This window comes from Halichoerus grypus, chromosome 13 (genome assembly GCF_964656455.1).
Source record: "Halichoerus grypus chromosome 13, mHalGry1.hap1.1, whole genome shotgun sequence".
NCBI classification, from domain to species: domain Eukaryota; kingdom Metazoa; phylum Chordata; class Mammalia; order Carnivora; family Phocidae; genus Halichoerus; species Halichoerus grypus.
The window spans coordinates 79,310,933-79,329,214 of record NC_135724.1 but is presented as its reverse complement, the minus strand read 5'-3'; the positions used below and the strand labels follow the sequence as shown (position 1 = coordinate 79,329,214).

General features: G+C 56.4%; 1 protein-coding gene across 2 annotated transcripts; it reads left to right on the top strand.

The window, feature by feature from the left end:
- Positions 1 to 303: 303 nt before the first annotated feature.
- On the top strand, positions 304 to 12,161 carry ACADS (acyl-CoA dehydrogenase short chain). Of its 2 annotated transcripts, XM_036078668.2 has the most exons (10): positions 304 to 429; positions 1,516 to 1,679; positions 8,972 to 9,121; positions 9,334 to 9,445; positions 9,827 to 9,978; positions 10,292 to 10,462; positions 10,534 to 10,671; positions 10,824 to 10,919; positions 11,122 to 11,178; positions 11,336 to 12,161. In XM_036078668.2, the coding sequence occupies exons 1-10, from the start codon at positions 384 to 386 to the stop codon at positions 11,486 to 11,488; spliced, it is 1,239 nt and encodes a 412-aa protein (XP_035934561.1). In that variant the 5' UTR covers positions 304 to 383; the 3' UTR covers positions 11,489 to 12,161. The 2 variants fall into 2 exon arrangements, with proteins under 2 accessions (XP_035934561.1, XP_077917019.1); XM_078060893.1 differs by lacking the exon at positions 304 to 429 and having other exon boundaries at positions 1,652 to 1,788.
- Positions 12,162 to 18,282: the final 6,121 nt, after the last annotated feature.

Below are 18,282 nucleotides of genomic sequence, written 5' to 3'. Positions count from 1 at the left end.
GATTGCGAAGTCGCGGAGGCAGGAACAAGCCGGAGTGTTGGAGCTGCCTTGTGCGGCTGGAGCAAAGATAGTGAGGGCACGGTGGACACGGGGCGGGAGAGGTAGGCGCAGGTTGGTCATATGGAGCATTTTAGGCCGCGGAATTGGATTTTAGGAGAGATGGGCCACCGTCCAAGGGTTTGGAGAAAGGATGAGGGCGGACCGCGGAGACCTCGCAAACGCTGGAGAGCGCTTTGAGCGCTCCGGGGAGGGAGGCGGGGCCGGGACCTGCCCCCGGGGCTAGGGGGCGTGTCGGCCCGCCCTGGCCCCGCCCCCCGCGGCCCGGAACCGGAGCGCTCCCGCGGGAGGTCGCCGAACAGAAACCCCGCGCCGCGTCCGCGTCCATGGCCGCCACGCTGCTCGCCCGGGCCTGCGGCCCCAGCCGCGGAGGTGAGTGCGCTCCGGCTCTGCACAGCGGGGCGGCGGCGGCCCGGGCCGGCCGAGCGGGCTCGAGTCCCGGCGGCCGGACGGCACCCTCTCCGGGAGCGCGCGCGGCCTTTGCCCCACTTGGGCCGCTGCTGGCGCCTGCACGGCCCCGGCTCCCGCTCCGACCCGCGCCCGCCGCCCGGCTCTCGCCGTGGCAGACACACTGCCCCCCCAACCCCCGCTCAGTTCCTCGGCGCGGAGGCCCAGGGGCGCCCGTCCTCCCGAGCCAGGCCTGGGTCTGAACGCAGACTCTGCGTGTGTGACCTTGGGCGAGACGCTCGGCCCGTCCGCCGGATTTGGCCCGTGTGTAAAATGGTCCCAGCGATGTGTCCCTGTTCTCGTGGAGTTGTTACAAGGATCAGATCGCACGCAGGCTGGGTAAAACACTCAGCACAGCGCCTGTCAGATGGCTTTCAGTAACTGTTCGGGCTTGTTGATTATTTCATACCGCACCTTTCCCAGCTTATTTCTCTCACGTGGCCAGGGCTTCCTTTGCCTGCAGGACAACAGTAAGGGGACCCCCGTGGAGGGCTGTGTCTGCCAGGCCCTGTGCTGGTGCTGCAGTCAGCATCTCTTTCACCCTCCCACCCCCAGGAGCTCAGTACTGCTGGCCACCAGGTTTTCTAGGCACGGAGGCTCAGTGAAGTTAAGATCCTTGCCTAAGGTGGCAAAGCTGTGGTCTTAGTACGATTGGTGTCGTCCTGAAGATCGACTGGGATAGTTGTGTAGCAAGTGGAGGAAGCATTCAGTTGGTGTGGGTTTCTCAACAGCGCGCTATTGACATTTTGGGCCGATAATTCTTTGTTGTGGGGTCTGTCCTGTACCTTGTAAGGTGTTAGGCAGTATCCCTGGCCTCTACCCACTCCATAGTAAGAGCATTCCACCCTACAACTACCAGAAATGTTTCCAGACGTTGCCAGATATCTTCCGGGGGGCAAAATCATCCCTGGGGTAGGCCCGCTGAGTCACTGGATGGCCATTACCATGATGATCATGCAGCAGGACCTCCTGCATTCCCCTCCCACTACTACCTGTTCTTCCTGCCCACAGCTCTGCGTCCTCGGGCCTGGCGTTGGTTACATACTATCTACCAGTCTGTGGAGCTGCCAGAGACGCACCAGATGCTGCGCCAGACGTGCCGGGAATTTGCTGAGAAGGAGTTGGTTCCCATTGCAGCCCAGATGGACAAGGAACATCGCTTCCCGGCGGCCCAGGTGAGAGTTCCAACCTCAGCAGCCCCCGATGGTGGTCTGCCAGCCACTGCGGGACTGGCGGTGACAGGGACAGCCAGAGGCACTGAGACTCCAAGCCAGGAATCCTAAGGTGGGTCCTGGAACGCAGAAGATGCTCTGGAGGTTTCCTTCATCCAGCACGAGGCCTGTTGCCGGATTTAACTGCCGCAATAACAGTCATAATGGTGGGTGGGCGTTGCGCTTACCGTGGGCCAGGCATTGTGCTGCTAGCCACGGTTAGCGCTTGCAGGATGCCCGCCGGGGGCTAGGCCCGGTTCTGGGCCCCTCGAGGTGTGACAGCCCATCTGCATCTCACAATCAACCTGTGAGGTGAGGGTCCAAGTATCACATACCCTGCTGGATAGTTGGTGAACTCACGTGGACTGGGGGAGGGGGTGTTAAATATTGTGCCCCAGGTCATGGAGCTAATGAGATGCCGAGTGAGGGCCGAGGCCCAGCTCTTCTGCCCGACCCTGAGACCCCAGGGAGCGTGCTCCTTCCCGTGCCTCCGTGTGTTTCCCTTGCAGTCAGCTCCTCCATCATTTCCTGGGTAAGATGTTTCTGCTGGATCCCCAGGGCCTGGCAAGCCCTGTGGCACACGGCATAAATATCCAACAAATATTTGTTCAGTAAAGGATTTGTGGAGGTGTAAATCTTTCTGGCCTCTTCTCCTGGTCTGTTTGTCACTCTAAGGAGTTCCAGAGTTTTCTGATTGCCATTTCATGTCTCCTGGGCTCTGGGGCCACTTTTCCAGCTTAGAAAATACCATGCTGTTCACAGTGTCTTGGGCACCGTGCCCGGACTGTGGCGACACACGGGGAGCTCCGAGTGAGGTGGGCAGATGGCAGTCCGGGCACTGACACTGTTTGGGTAACTTCGGGTAACTTTTGGGTCATCCCAAAAGGGTCTGAGGCTAGGTCTGAGGACATCCTCACCTGCAAATCTGATCCCCATTTGGCTTCTAGAATGCTTGCCAGGATTAAATGAGCCAACACATGTCGAATTCTGGTGCCTCCTGGTCCTGGGGACGTGGGAACTGGCAACACTATGATTGTTTTTATTACAGTTGAGAAATTTGAGGCAGAGGGGGGTTAAGTAATTTTCCAAGGTTACCGATCTGTGCGCTAGAATTCACATCCCAAGCCTGGCTGGCTCCAGGACCTCCTTCTCCATCCAGTTTCCCCGAGGTTGGCCCAGAAGCCCGGCTGGCGGGCAGGGAAGGCCTGTTCTAGTTGGAAATATTCCCGTCAAGGGCCTAAACTACCCTTCTGCCCTCCGCTCTGTGACCCCACCCAGCACGTTCCCTTTACCGTTCAGTGCCATTAATGGAGATGTGACCAAACTCCAGCTCTCGGTGAGCAGAGGATGGGAACAAGCCGAGAGGAGTTTCAAGACGTTGCCCCCAGAGCAGTTGCCTGAGACATGGCTGTGTGTTGGGGCTTTTCCTACCAAAAGACAGATGGCTTGATTTACTTTTCCTCCGCTATTCTTCTGTTCCCTCAAATTCTTACTAAGATGACAGGCCTAGATTTGCTCTGGGCAAGAAAGCTGGCAGTAGAAACAGACTTTTTTCCCCCAAGCTCCTCTGAACTAGTCCTCTGGCTTTATCATCTCCTCCTGGCTTCCTGGGGCTTGGGAGTTTGCAAGCTACCCCTCGGAGCAGTGGCAGACACAGGTGTGGAGGGAGGCGGCCACGGCATCAGCCTCCCTCCCTCTGGAAGCCGGGAGAGCTCATCAGGACTTGCCCAGGGCACGGCCGTAGCTCTGAGTCGTGATGGCGTCTGTCTTTGGGTCTGTGTTGGTCTAGGTGTTTTCGTGTCGCTGATCACGCATCCGGCTTGCACTTTCCCCTTTTCGGAGATGACGAAGGAGCCGCTGTTTGAATGGCATGGGGTTGTAGAGCTAGGGAGGAGCTGTGCCTCATCTTCTGATCTTGCCACCACCCCTCCCGTGCCCCGGACTCTTGTCTTGGCGGCTGATGGGACGCAGAGGTTAATCCGTGTTTGCTTCCCTTCGTGGCAAATGGAAGCCTGCTGGATTTGTGCTTTTATCCCCGGCTCTGTTACTCTGGATGGCGCTCAGCTCCCAGGTACCGAAGGGAATCCAGGGCTTACGCGGGCAGAGGGATCAGAGAACTAGACCCACAGATAATATGGCAGGTTGCCCAAATCAAAATAATACCACTGAACGTTTCCCAATAAAACGGTGATAAGAACAGGAATAGCTATCATTTGGGGGTTACTGTATTCCAGATGCTTGCATTATGTCTTCAGCACAACACTCCGGGGAAGTTACTCAAAGAGTCTTCGGTGTTTAGATGAAGAAACTGAAGCCAGAGGTTAAGTTTCTTGCCTAACAGCCCCACAGGTAGGATGGGAGGAGCCAGATACAGACCCCTGAGCGCCCGCCTGGCCTATAGTAGGTGCTTAGTTAGTGATTTCTAATATTTTTTCCTGAAGAATTTTTTGTCCACCCGGTTCCCCCAGAAAAAGTGGGTTCATGGGGGAAGATTCAAGGGGAGAAGAATTGAGGGAGGCCAAGAATTAGGTGGAAGGCTAGTGCCAATTTCTGCTTGCTTGGCTGGTTTGGGAACCTACACTTGAGCTTCAGTTTTCTGGTATTCAAACCAAAAAAAAAAAAGAAGAAGAAGAATTAGAAGAAGAAAGGAAACAAAGGAAAATTTACAATGTTACTTTGTTATAAAGGGAAATAAGAAATAAAACGGTGTTTCAACTGATTTTGGACTCACCAGCCTTCCAGCACGTGGGGGCTGTATATCTATTGTGTAAAACTGAGCCCCTGGCCTGGCGGGCTCAGTCAGTAGAGTGTGCGACTCTTGATCTCAGGGTCATGAGTTCGAGCCACATGTGGGGGTGTGGAGCCTACTTTAAAAACGAAACAAAACAAAAAACCAAGCCCCATTTCTTCTCCTTCACTTGGTGACTGTTTATTGAATAACTTTACTAGAGCAGGTGCAAGACCCACTCTTCCTTGTCGTGCTCTCTCTCCGGTGATGGTGCTTCCCTGACCCAGTTAGCCACATAGAAACCTCTAGAACCATGCCCCGTTGTCTTCTTCCTCCTACCCACTGAGTCCTGTTAATTCCACCCTGGAAGTGTGTCCCGAATGCCGCCTCCCCTCTGTCCCAAGCGCATTCCTCCACCTGTGTCCTGGGAGCATCCTGTTCCTCACAGCGACTCTGTGGCTGGCCTCAGCACGGTGCTTTGTGCTGTCTCGGGCGGTCGGCTTCCTGCGCACGCCCGCACGTCCCTGTCCACATGACACCGTGCTCTCGGGAAGAGCCCGACAGTCCGCAGCGGGGAGGCGAGGTGACGCTGCGTGGCCGTCCTGGCCCAGCACGCAGCACCCGCCGGCCACCAGCGGACACTCGAGGCGGCGGCGAACAGGGCTTCTCTCCCTTGAATAAGCAGCAAATCTCCGGCAAGCGAGGAGATCGGATCCTTTGAAGGGAGTCAGTTTTGACTGTGTTGAGCTCATGCAAACTCAGGATACGTTTGGTTCTGCGAAGGCGTAAGCTCCGGGGGCACCTTACGGCGGTGTGTCTCTAGGAAGTGCCCGCTCAACGTTCCCCAACGGGAGGGACACACATGTTCTTCCTGTTTCCGCTGCTTTGCGTCTTGTTCCCGGTCTCTTTCTCTTTTCCATGCTGTCATCTCTTCCCTGGGCTGCCAGGCTGGCTCTCTCCCCCGCCGCCGGTCTGTTTGCCTGGACACACCACCAGCATTGTTCTGTCTCTGTGTTTTCCCTAGAATGTTCCTGCGAGCTGGCTGTAGCATCATGCCAGGGATCTGGTGACCTCTTTTCTTTTCTTTTTAAGGATTTATTTATTTGTTTGTCAGAGAGAGAGAGCACAAGCAGGGGGCGCAGCAGAGGGAGAGGGAGAAGCAGGCTCCCCGCTGAGCAGGGAGCCCGATGTGGGACTCGATCCCAGGACCCTGGGATCATGACCTGAGCTGAAGGCAGATGCTTCACCTACTGAGCCACCCAGGCGCCCCTGGGCTTTCTGAGTAGAAAGGTTGGGAAAAGCAGAGCCAGGCATCACTGATGAAATTGGGTGAGCCGGATTGCGTCCAGGCTCTGAGTCCGGTATGGGCGAGCTCCTGCCCTCCAGCAAGCTGGAGCTGGAAGCTTTTCAAGCAAACCCTGGTGGCAAGTAGTGGGGGCAGAGTGGACCTGGGTGAGACTTGAGGGGAGTGACTGGTCGGGGTGCAGTGAGCTCCTGCAGCGAGAACCGTCAGGAGAGCCGGTGGGGGGCGCAGTCAAGGGGAGAGGGCCCCCAAGCTCTGGCTTCTTTGTGGCCTGGACGTGGCTTGACGTCCTATGTCCCGGAGGAGTCGCCTCTCTGTGGAGCTCCCCCCCGCCTGCAGAAGGAAGACGGATCATCCTCACTCTGCCCACACCCCACCTGGGGATTTCGGTTCCCTTTTTGTTAATTGGGGTGAAGTGGAGTTGCGGGGTGTGGGACGACTCCGTCCTTCATTCCAGGGATGTACCATGAAGGGCTGTGGGATGAAGAGGAGGTTCGGTGGCACTTGTAGCATGGGACAGTTTTGCCGGGAGGCCAGAGAGAGCCTTCCGGCAAGGCACCTGTCGAGGCCTGCGCGTGCATCCTGGAGGCCCGCGTGCTTCCAGCCCCCGGGAGTGTGGCCCAGGCTCCTGACCCGCACCGCCTTGCCCAGCGCAAGGCCGCGTTCCCCCTGGCGTGGGTCTGTTGGCTGCCTTGAAGGGTGAGTCTGACGGTTTCTGTTTTGAGGCCCTGCTCGTGCTGGCACCGGGCCCTGTGCGCCCCCACGTGGAATGAGATCCGGTGCTGTGTAGACCACAGCCCGCCGCCATGCTGCAGGGTCTCTGAGCAGGCCCACCCCTCCCGCTACAGCTGTGTGGTCACCACAGAATGTTTGTCTTTTTAGAGATTCTCAAAGTGACACATCTGGGGTACCTCTGAGTCCCCCCTCTTTTTTTAAGAGAGAGCGTGAGCAGTAGGGACAGGTAGCGGGGGACAGGTTGTGGGCGGGGGAGAGTCTTAAGCAGGCTCCGTGCCCAGCGCGGGGCCCAACCCGGGGCTCGATCCCGTGACCCTGAGATCATGACCTGAGCGGAAATGAAGAGTCCGACGCTTAACTGAGTCACCCAGGCTCAGAAACTGTCAGTTTCCTCTTGCGCTGTTGTGACAGATGACCACAGACTAGAGACTAGCGGCTTAAAACGACAGCGGCTTATTATCCGACAGTTCCTGGAGGTTGGAAATCCGAAGTGGGTCTCGCTGGGCCGAAATCAGCACGCTGGTGGTTGTGGAGAAGGGTCCATGTCCTGCCCCTTCCAGCATGTGGAGGCCGCCTGCGCTACCCGCCCGTGACCCCCTTCCAGCCAGCACTAGGGTCACTCTGACACCTGCTTCCACTGTCACCTCTCGTTCTCCTTGTCTCCCTCTTCGCTTGTAAGGACCCTTGAGATGCCATTGGGTCCCCTGGATAATCCACGATCCTTAACGGCATCTCCCCTGCGGAGGCACCCGCGTCTGCCCTCTTGTGGCCGCAGGGCGCCATCAGCTCTGTGGGCTCGGTAGGTCAGTGCCACCCCGGGGACAAGAAGTGTCTGCCCCCCCCACCCCAGGTGTTTTCGGGAGACACTGAGTGGGGAGTAAGGCCACCCCAAGCGTGGAGGCTTGTAGGAGGGTTTCCCATGGTAACAGTTCAGGGCAGAGGCTGGTAAGAATTCCACAGAGGGGCGTGTGCTCCTCATCCCGCTCACCCTCGTCCGGGTGACCACTCGTCAGCCACTTCGTGATGGGAAGCGCGTTCACCCATCGTCCCACTTGCGCCAGGCGCCGGGCTCCACACTTGATATGCATTTTCTCAGTCCTTCAACAGTCCCGTGACGCAGGTGCTATTTGCGGAGGGGGTGCAGCACTTACAATCATGGAAATAATATTAATTATAGAAAAATGAGAAAATATTGTGAAAATTCTTATGTTTGCTTTTTTTAAGTCCAAATAGTGTAAGAACGTGGTTCCAGGAATCAAATGACACCGAGGGGCTCTTGGAAAGCAGCACTGCCCTTCTCCTTGTGCCCCCTGCTGCTCCCCACGGGCACTTGGTTTTAGTTGCTTCCTTTCGAAGCTCAGTAGGTTCTGTGTGGTCCGTGTCGGTCCCCCAGAATGCAGGCTCACCTGTCCCACGTCACAGGGGCGGAGCTGGGCGCTGTGCTGAGCTGGTTGTGACCCTGGAGTCACTGGGGTGTGGTCCGGCCGCATTATTCATGAGCTCTGGCCCCGAGCAGGTTGCTCCATGTGTCTGAGGTCTGGAGAGACTCAGATGCGGAGTTTGGCTCACAGTAGGCACTTGCTGGTTGACGGTTACTGTTATTGTTGTTCCAAATCAGAAACTCCAAGCTCTTAGCATTCATTCACTCATTCATGGGCACTGCAAATGTCGCAGTGAGCAAAAACCAGTCTTGGCCCTCATGGTCAGGGAGAAGGATTTTTTTTTTTTTAAAGATTTTATTTATTTATTTGACAGAGGGAGACACAGCGAGAGAGGGAACACAAGCAGGGGGAGTGGGAGAGGAGGAAGCAGGCTTCCCGCTGAGCAGAGAGCCCGATATGGGGCTCGATCCCAGGACCCTGGGATCATGACCTGAGCCGAAGGCAAACACTTAGCGACTGAGCCACCCAGGCGCCCCAGGGAGAAGGATCTTAACCCAAACCAGCAGAGTAATAGGTGTGAACTTCCAGCTGCATAAGCCCCGCATTGGAAGGGCACAGGTTCTGGGAGAGCTGCAAGAAGTGAGGCTTGAGCTGAGATCTGGAGGGAAGGAGACCACAACAACTAGTTGATAAAGGGCATTACTGACCGGAAACAGCACGTGCAAAGGCCCTGTGGTGGGGAGACAGGGGTATGTGTGTAGAGCTGAGAGAAGGTCTGTATGGCATTGTGCTGTCCTGCTCCTTACCCTGGGGGCCCCTGAAGGTTTCCTGTGCCTTCTGCCCGCTTGCTGGCTGTGGCTGCGGACACAGAGGTGAGCCCGTGTGGAGTGTGGGGGGCAGAACAGCTTGGATGCACGGTGCTGTCAGGCAGACCTGAGCTGAGGCTGGGTCTTCAGCGTCTGGCCTCGGGGATCAGGGGGTGGGTGGATGGGACCACATGGCCTGAGTTTCCGCAGGCACGGGCTCAGGAGCAGGAGGGTTTGGAGTTGGGAGGGGTGGGCATGGGCCGCCAGCTGCCCTTGCCATGACATCCTCCCTTTGCGGCCAGGTGAAGAAGATGGGCAAGCTTGGGCTTCTGGCCATGGATGTGCCTGAGGAGTTCAGCGGCGCCGGCCTCGATTACCTGGCCTATGCCATTGCCATGGAGGAGATCAGCCGGGGCTGTGCCTCGACAGGAGTCATCATGAGTGTCAACAACGTGAGTCCCCACTCCTGGGACACACAGGTGGAAGGGAGGCTCCCATGGGCAGGTGGGCACTCTGGCCACGTGTCCTGGTGTCCTGGGCATGGCCGGGCTTTGGTGCCCAGCCCCCGACCTCCTCTGGGCTCGGTTCTTTCAGGTCGGGTCTTGGAGTGGGGTCCACAGTCCCCCTCTGACCACCCACGCACCCCTTCCGCCCACCCCCACAGTCCCTCTACTTGGGGCCTATCCTGAAGTTCGGCTCCAAGGAGCAGAAGCAACAGTGGATCACCCCTTTTACCGGTGGCGACAGAATTGGCTGCTTTGCGCTCAGTGAACCAGGTACCACGGTGGGACCGTGGTTGGCCCCCGTGCCTTGTGCAGAATCAGAGTGACAGAGTCGGGTTGGGGCTGGGTTGCCGCTGGGGCAGAGGCAGGAGCGGGGCCATGAGACACAAGGGCACAGGCCTTCGGTGTGGGCAGTGGGGGCTGGGCTCTGGCCGCCTGGCTCTGGGGTCCCTTGGGCGTGAAGATGCCCCACTCTGCCCCCCCGCCCCCTGGACCCTCTTGGACTAGTCTCTGAGGGCTCTCTGGTTGCTGGTGTGGCCCGGGAGCTTCCTCTTGGGAGCCAAAACCCTGATTCTTTGTGCTGGAGCTGGGGGCCAGGCTGGGTCCCCTGCTCACTGGCGGCAACAGTGGCTTCTGAATCTGTGTGGGGGGCAGGGAACGGCAGCGACGCGGGAGCCGCCTCCACCACTGCCCGAGCAGAGGGGGACTCATGGGTCCTGAACGGCACCAAGGCCTGGATCACCAATTCCTGGGAGGCCTCCGCCGCCGTCGTCTTCGCCAGCACAGACAGATCCTTGCAGAACAAGGTGGGGACCCCGGGGAGAGGGTCGGGGAGACCTCTGGGCTGCAGATATTTCGTAGCTTCTCGATGCGAATTCCCTGTGGCTCAGTGGAGCTGTCCCTGCTCTCACACCCCTTGGGGCGGCCCCTTTGCTTCCCTGGCCTGCTGGTGGCCTGAGGCCCGAGTCTGCACGTTCCCCTGAGCAGCCAGCAGAGGGCGCCCCGGCTGAGGTCTGAGGGAGGTGGCGGGAAGGGGCCGGTTTGCTTTGGTGCCCTTGAGTAAGGGGTGTGGCGGGGCCAGTCTCTGAGAACATCTCTGCCTGTGTCTGGGCCTTGCAGGGCATCAGTGCCTTCCTGGTTCCCATGCCGACGCCTGGGCTCACGCTGGGGAAGAAGGAAGACAAGCTGGGCATCCGGGCCTCATCCACGGCCAACCTCATCTTTGAAGACTGTCATATCCCCAAGGACAGCCTGCTGGGGGAGCCGGGGATGGGCTTCAAGATAGCCATGGTGAGCCTGGCGGTGGGGCCGGGGGCCCTGGGGCCCAGCTGGCCAGCCACTGACCGGGGCCTTCCCCACAGCAAACCCTGGACATGGGGCGCATTGGCATCGCCTCCCAGGCCCTGGGCATCGCCCAGGCCGCCCTCGATTGTGCTGTGAACTACGCCGAGAATCGCAGGGCCTTTGGGGCGCCCCTCACCAAGCTCCAGAGCATCCAGGTAACGGGGAGCCTAGCCCGGATGCTGGAGGGAGGGCAGCTCGGCCTTTCCTCTCTGGCTCCCGGGTTCTCCCTCCTCTTCCCACCCCCCTCCTTGGAGGGAGGGGCGGCCACTGACTGCTGCGGGGTGGGGGGGGGGCTGGGTTGTTGCAGTTCAAGTTGGCGGACATGGCCCTGGCCCTGGAGAGCGCCCGGCTGCTGACCTGGCGTGCTGCCATGCTGAAGGATAATAAGAAGCCTTTCACCAAGGTGCCTGTGGGGAAGGGGTCTCCCCAGGCATGGCCCAGAGCTTTGGTGTGTGGAGCGAGAAGTCTGGGTGGGGTTCCAGTTCCTCGGGCCTGTGGGTTTATTGCTGCAGGGGGAGGCTCCCCAGGACCGGCCCCGCTGAACCGCCATGTGCCGGTGGCTCCCCCCCGAAGGAGTTTCTGACCCCACCGTCCCCTGTGCCTAGGAAGCGGCAATGGCCAAGCTGGCCGCGTCGGAGGCTGCCACTGCCATCACCCACCAGGTGAGCGTCCCGGTGCGAGAGGGGGGCGCCAGGCGAGGCCCCGGGGGGTGAGTGGCAGGAAGTGGGCCAGCGTCCCCGCCCCTGCTGGTCCCCCAGTGTGGCCGATCCTGCCCCTGGCGCGGCCTTTTCCCTCCTGATGGGCCGCTTTCCCCGGTAGGCCATCCAGATCCTGGGAGGCATGGGCTACGTGACAGAGATGCCGGCCGAGCGCCACTACCGCGATGCGCGCATCACCGAGATCTATGAAGGCACCAGCGAGATCCAGAGGCTGGTGATCGCCGGGCACCTGCTCAAGAGCTACCGGAGCTGAGCCGCGAGGCAGGGCCGACGAGCGCCCCGCTCGGGTGCCAGGCTGGCCTGAGGACCACGGGAAAGGGGGGCAGGAGCCGTGAGGCCTTAACCCTGACGCTTGGTCTGGGACCCTGGGGGGTGGACAGCTGGGGGCCATGCCTCTTCTTGCCAGGACCTCCCGGCCCCAGCCCTCTGCTGTGGACTCACCTGCCGCGCCCACCTCCACCCACCCCAGACCCAACTGCCTGGGGGTAAGTCTGGGAGAAAGGAAAGGTGAGGGGCGGTGACCTGCCTCGGAGGACCCCCCGTCTTCAGCTCCGTTTTTTGACTTTGCTTCCTCTTCACACCTGTGCCTTGTTCTCTTCATCCAAGTGGACCTGGCCTCCTGGAGGCGGGGCCTTGGGAAGGGCTGACTTACTACTGTGGGACCCCCATTTCCGTTCTCAGCAGGAGACCCAGGTGGGACAGGCTCTTGGATGCGCCTGCTCTTATCCCTGAGGTCAGGGGTCAGGAGGAGGAGTGGGGGCCAGAACGACCGGTGGTCTCGGGAAGGCGAGCTGGCTCCTCGGGAAGCACCTGGAACCCCGTAAGCCGGTTCTTCATAAATTATAAACGCGTGGGAAGGGGTCTGAATCATTCTTGAGGACAATCGATTGTGGAGACGAAGTAATAAAGCATACCTGTGCCCTGGTCCTCGTGTCCTTGCCCGGGCGCTGCTGGGGAGGGGACGTGGGCTGCTAGTGTGCCCGGGGACAGCTACCACCTGTGAGTGTGTGTGCGTGTGAGTCTGCGAGTGTGCGTGCACGCGGGTGTGAGGCAGACTGCAGGGGCGTCGGTGTCGAGGGAGAGCTCCAGCACGAGGCAGGGTTGACCTGCTCCAGGAAGGTACAGAGCTGGGTCCCCGGGCCGCGGTGAGGGTCTAGGACAGTGACTGCCGCGCACGGAGGGCGGGTCGGGGCCCCTGGGTCAGAGGGTGCTGTCCAGGTGGCTCCGCAGGGTGGGTCGACCCCTGAGCAGGACGGAGAGAGGGAGGGAGGTGGGGAGGGCGACTGGGAAAAGCGGTACAGGCCTGCAAGCCCGGCTGCGGAACGGTGGACATGGGGCCGCCACAGCATCCTCCGCTGGTGACGGGGGTCTGGTGCCCCTGGAGCCGGAGCCCAGCTTTTAACGGCAGCCACCCAATGCGGCGAGGCAGCGGGAAGAGAAACCCGGCAAGACATTTCCAGGGAGCGGGGGTCAGCCCTCCGCAGGGCGGGGAAGCGGGCCTGTCGTCGCGGTGAGGTCTCTGCAGGGAAGTGGGGACGGAGACATGACCCATTTGGAGTCCCCTTCACGTGGGCGCCGAACAGCCTCGACGCCCTTGGCGGAGGAAGCCGCGGGGAGCTTCGCGCCTCCCCGGGGGCGCTGCCCTGGACCCCGGCCCAGGCTCCCACGCCAGGGGCTCGCTGCGTGCGCGGCGCGGCGGGGGGCGGAGGGGTGGGGTCTCCCTGCGCCGCGGGGCGGGGCCCACGGGCGGCGGGGCCCGGGCAGCAGCTGCTGCGTCCCGCCAACAAGCCGCAGCCGCGGCCGCTCGCCGCTTCCCCGCGCGCTCTCGGGCTCAGGCCGGCCCGCGGACCTCCGGGTGATCTGCGCCCCCTCCTGCAACAGGTGAGCGCCCCGAGGGGCTTGGCGCCCGGCTCACACCCTCCGCGGGGACCCGCCGCTGTCGCCGCCCTGGGCTCAGGTGCAAGCCGAAGGTGCGGGGTGGGATTCGGGGCTTCTCCCCAGGAGCGGCCAAGTTTGACCTCCCCCACCTGGGAGGCACATGAAGGTCTGTCCCTCCCTGAGTCACTGACCCCGTGAACAGCCAGGAGGGGGTGTTCGGGTGGCTCTGTGACCCCTTCAGCCTGGTAGCACTGGCTCCCTGGCCCAGCTGAGGGGTGAGGGAGCAGGCAGGTGGGTCGTGTTGTCTGGGCCGTTAGTCTAGCTGGTGTGTGTGTGTGTGGGGGGCAGGTGATGTGGAGGCTCAAGGGGAACGCAGGGGATCCACACCGAGCCTTACCCCCCCCACCCCCCCCCCCGGCCGGGGTAGCGGAGCTGCAAAGCCAGCTCTCCTGCTCGGGCTTCAGGCCCACGCGCCCCAGCTGCTGAAACGCACGTGCCTGACGAAGGGCCCGGGGGGCGGCGCGGGCTGGAGCGGCGAGCACTGCCGCTGCTGAGGGGGGCTGGGCGCCGAGGAACACGCCTGTTTCCCGACTCGCAGCTGGGGCTCTGCTTCTCCGAAGTGTCGGCCCGGCGCGGAGGGGAGCGGGAGGAGCCGCAGAGCGTCGGGGGGCGGGGGGGGGGGGCGCCGAGCCAGGGTCCAGCCTTGGCTTTGACAGGGAGCGGCTTCGGCTAGGGGAAGCCCCTCCCGCGTGGGACCGAAGGCTGCCCTCCGCCGCGGGGTCCGTCCGCGGCTGCACTGCTGGCGTCGGGCTCAGACACCACGTCCCTCCGCGCCCAGGGTCCCGTGCGTGTTTCCCCAGGACGAGGACGTTCGCTTTCACCACACCAGGCCGCCTACCCCGCGGTGCCCGGCTGCCGCCTCCTGCACAGCTGTCAGTTGGCACGAGGGCTTTCTCAGTTGTTGTCCCCCCCCCCAAGATCCGGGGTCCCTTGTTGCATCGAGAGGTCTCTTGTCCCCTTCACTCCAGGCCCGGTTTCTCAGACTGCATGTTTGTCCCGACGTTGGCACATTTGAAGTGTCCGGGCGGTTACGGCCCGGGCTGCGCCTCAGTCTGGGTTCACCTGGCGGTTTCTCCAGGACCGGCTGGCTTCGTGGTCCGGGTCTGTGGCCCTGAGAATGTGGGGACGTCCCCGTTTTATTGCCGGCTTCCGTTGTTAGTTATGTTACCCTTTTCCCAATTAATCTGAGGTTTCTCCGTTTTTGCAGTCTTTCTAGGGAAACAACTTTTGGCTTTACTGACGTTGGGTATTGTGGTTTTAAATTTTATCTTGTTTGATGCTTTGTTTCCTTCTATTTTTGGATTCCATATGCAGTGTTTTTTCCAGCTTCCTGGCTGAATGTTCATGGATTTTTCAGTCTTTTTTTCTAATAAATAAATTTAAAGTTATACATTTCTCTCTATGCACGGCTTTAGCTTCACTTCAGAAAACTCGATATATTGTATTTTCATTCTTTTGGTATTCTCAGTTCCATTGGGCCTTATCCTTTGACTTATCAGTTATTGAGAGGAGTATTATTAACATGGGACTTTCCTTGGTATTTTTTGTTATTGATTTTTTTTAAATTGTGGTAAAATACACATAACGGAGAATTTACCATTTTTCTTTAAAAATATACAGTTCAGTGGCATTTAGCACACGTACACTGTATGTAACCAGCTGCACTATCTTGTTCCAGAAAATTTCCTCACCCCAAAAGAAAACTCCATACCCATTGGTATTGATTTTTACCTTAATTGCATTGTGGTCTCAGAACATTTCCTGATTATTTAAATTCTTTGAGGGGCACCTGGGTGGCTCAGTCGTTAAGCATCTGCCTTCAGCTCAGGACATGATCCCGGGGTCCTGTATCGAGCCCCACATCGGGCTCCCTGCTTGGCAGGAGGCCTGCTTCTCCCTCTCCCGCTCCCCCTGCTTGTGTTCCCTCTCGCTGTGTCTCTCTCTGTCAAATAAATAAATAAAATCTTTAAAAAAAAATAAATTCTTTGAAACGTATTGGGATTTACTTCATGGTCCGTAAGTCACTTTTTTGTAAAAACCAAGTATTGTTTAAGGGATTCTTTTTTGATGTGATGAGCACTGGGTGTTATATACAATTAATGAATCATTGAATGCTACACCAAAAACTAATGATGTACTATGTGTTGGCTAACTGAATTTAAATAAAAAAAGAAAAGAAAAACAAAAACAACAAAAAAACAAAAATAAAAAAACACTTCCATCTTCAGGAAAAAAAGATTCTTTTTTCCACTTTGATACATTAACTCTAGTTCATTTATTTTGATCGATGCATGATGTCACATTGTATAAATATACTTAGGAAGTTTCCAGTTTTTCATTGACACAAACCGTGGTGCAGAGAGCATTCTGGAATGTGTCTCCTTGTTCACAGGTGACAACTTTTGCGTATGTAAGTAGAAGCGGTCTTTGGGTCTTTGCCGGGCTTTGGGCTCTTTGTTTCTTCAGCTTTACCAGATATGGCCAAATTGCCTTCCACAGCAGTTGGATCAGCACGCAGCCTTCCAATGCGGCAGGAGGGCATCCATCCCTCGGTACCAACGGCTTTACACTTTTTCTTCAACCTGACTGTGATTTTAACTTGCATTTCCTTGGTTGTTATTGCACATCTTTCTCACATGTTTATTGGCCATTGTGGTTTCTGCTGTGAATGGCCATTCACATCCTTTGCTCCTTCCCTTGATGATTCGTGATGGTCTCATGGGTTATAGTTCAGACGCTGATCGTTTGTCAGCTGTATAGTTGCAAAAAGGCTCATCTAGTGTGTAGCTTCCACTTTTTAAAATGGTTCTGCAGGGGCGCCTGGGTGGCCCAGTCAGGTAAGCATCCAACTCTTGATTTTGGCTCAGGTCATGAGCTCAGGGTCCTGAGATCCAGCCCTACAGTGGGCTCTGCTCTTGCTCTTAGAGAGTCTGCTTGAGATTCTCTCTCTCCCTCTGCCCCTCCCCCCAGTTGCACTAAGTAAGTGAATAAATAAATAAAATCTTAAAAATAAAATGGGTTTTGCATTTCAATGTTTACTCTTTAAAAAATTGTCTTAGAAGTTTTTTCTGTCCTCTGCAAACATTTCAAATACACATTTTGTGGTAAAAAGTGACAGTCCCTTCTGGGGGTGCATCCTTCCAGACCTTTTCCTGTGCATCTATGAACATCTTATTTATGTGTCCTCTCCCCTGCCCCCCAGTGAGATGAATCCTCCATGCATTATTTAGTTTTATTCACTTTACATTTCTTCATGTCAATACATTTGAACAATTTGTTCTTTGTAACCGATTTGAGACATTCAGTTGTATGGGTTTACCTCCAGTTCTGCCCAATTGCTCTCCTTTTCCACTCCTCCAATGCACCGGGAGGTACCTGTTTCCCCACATCTTCCCAACACTAGAAATCACCAGGCATCTGGGACGCCTGGCTGGCTCAGTCAGAGGAGTGTGTGACTCTTAATCCTGGGGTCATGAGTTTGAGCCCCACGTTGGGCGTAGAGATTACTTAAATACATAAATAAATAAAAAAATGATCAAGTCAGACACCTGTCTAATTTGTGCCAATATGACACTTGAGAAATGTGACTTGGCTTTGTAGTTTTCAAGGGAGTTTGAGCATATTTTCGAATATTTATTGGTTATTTTCCTGTTGTCCGTGAATTTCTTTTTCATATCCTTGATCTGTTTTTCCTTCCTATCTTTCTCTTGTTAGTTAGCGAAGATCCTTACAGTCTAGGTAGGAATAATCCCTGCTGGTTTTAGACCTTGCAGGCACCTTCTTCTGATCCATGACGCCTCTGTTAGCTTCATTCCAAAGCCAACCCCTCACATGTTAAGCAGCTTCTCCCCGTTCCTTCCTACCTCCCAGCCCTAAAGCTCCTGGCAACCACCAGTCTGCAGACTTACCTATTGTGGATATTTTCTATAAATGGAATCACACAAACGGGGCCTTTTGTGTCTGGCTTCTTTTTTTTTTTTTTTTTTTTTTTTAAGATTTTATTTATTTGTCAGAGAGAGAGAGAGCACAAGCAGGGGGAGCTGCAGGCAGAGGGAGAAGCAGGCTCCCCGCTGAGCAAGGAGTCAGATGCGGGGCTCGATCCCAGGACCTGAGCCGGATCATGACCTGAGCCAGAGGCAGATGCTTAACTGACGGAGCCACCCAGGCGTCCTTTGTGTCTGGCTTCTTGCACTCAGGATCATGTTTTGTAGGTTCATCTGTGTTATGTCACGTATCAGTATTTCATTCCTTTTTATGGCTAAATAATCTCTCTTGTTTATCCATTTGGGTCGTTTCTTTTTTTGTTTTGGCTCTTACAAGTAATGCTGCTGTGGACATTCGCGTACAAGTTTTTGTGTGAACCTATGTTTTCACTTCTGCATACCCCGGAGTGCTGGGTCATATAGTAACTATGTTTATCTTTTTGAGGAACCCTTGCGTTTTTTGGTTCATATTTTCCTAATATATAAAATTTCATGTTGTTGTTGTTGTTTTTGGCCTTATCTTCTTGTTGTAAGCGTGTGTCCCTGGAAAAACATATTATTGGATCTTCTCTCCCCTTCCTCCCCCCACCTTACCCAAAGCTGAGTCTCAATTTTGCTTGGTGAGTTTAACCCATTTATATCTGTTGTAATTGTTTCATATTTGGACCTACTTCTGCCATTTTATATTTTCCTCTCTCCATTTTATTTTGTTTTCATTTTTCTCCCTTTCTGCCTTTGATTGCATACACTGAATTTTCTTATTTTTTAAAAATGCATGCATTCCAGTTTTATTCTTCTGCTGGTTGAGGTAACTTAGACCAGTAGTTATGTTTAATTTTTCCTATCAATTTATTTAACTTATATCTACATCCTTTCCTAAGACAGGTAAAGAACGTGAGCATTTTCTCATTGTCTGGTCTCTCCTTTCTCTTCTATCCCCCCCGCCCCCCCAACATTCACTTCTGGTGTTTTGGTTCAGGGTTGTTTGAGACTTTTCCTCCCCTTTCCTCCCTCCCAGTCCCTGTGAACGACCAAGGTGTTTTCTCTTATTTCCATGCATCTCCACATTCTCCTGGACTTATTTATATTCTTACTGAAGGACTTTATCCAAGATTGATTCACTGAG

Excerpts from the sequence above, each read along its gene's own strand:
- ACADS (XM_036078668.2), top strand. The coding sequence starts at position 384 with ATGGCCGCCACGCTGCTCGCCCGGGCCTGCGGCCCCAGCCGCGGAG. Across the intron at positions 430-1,515 it reads CTGCGGCCCCAGCCGCGGAG|CTCTGCGTCCTCGGGCCTGG; the intron begins GTGAGTGCGCTC and ends TCCTGCCCACAG. Across the intron at positions 10,463-10,533 it reads TGGGCTTCAAGATAGCCATG|CAAACCCTGGACATGGGGCG; the intron begins GTGAGCCTGGCG and ends CCTTCCCCACAG.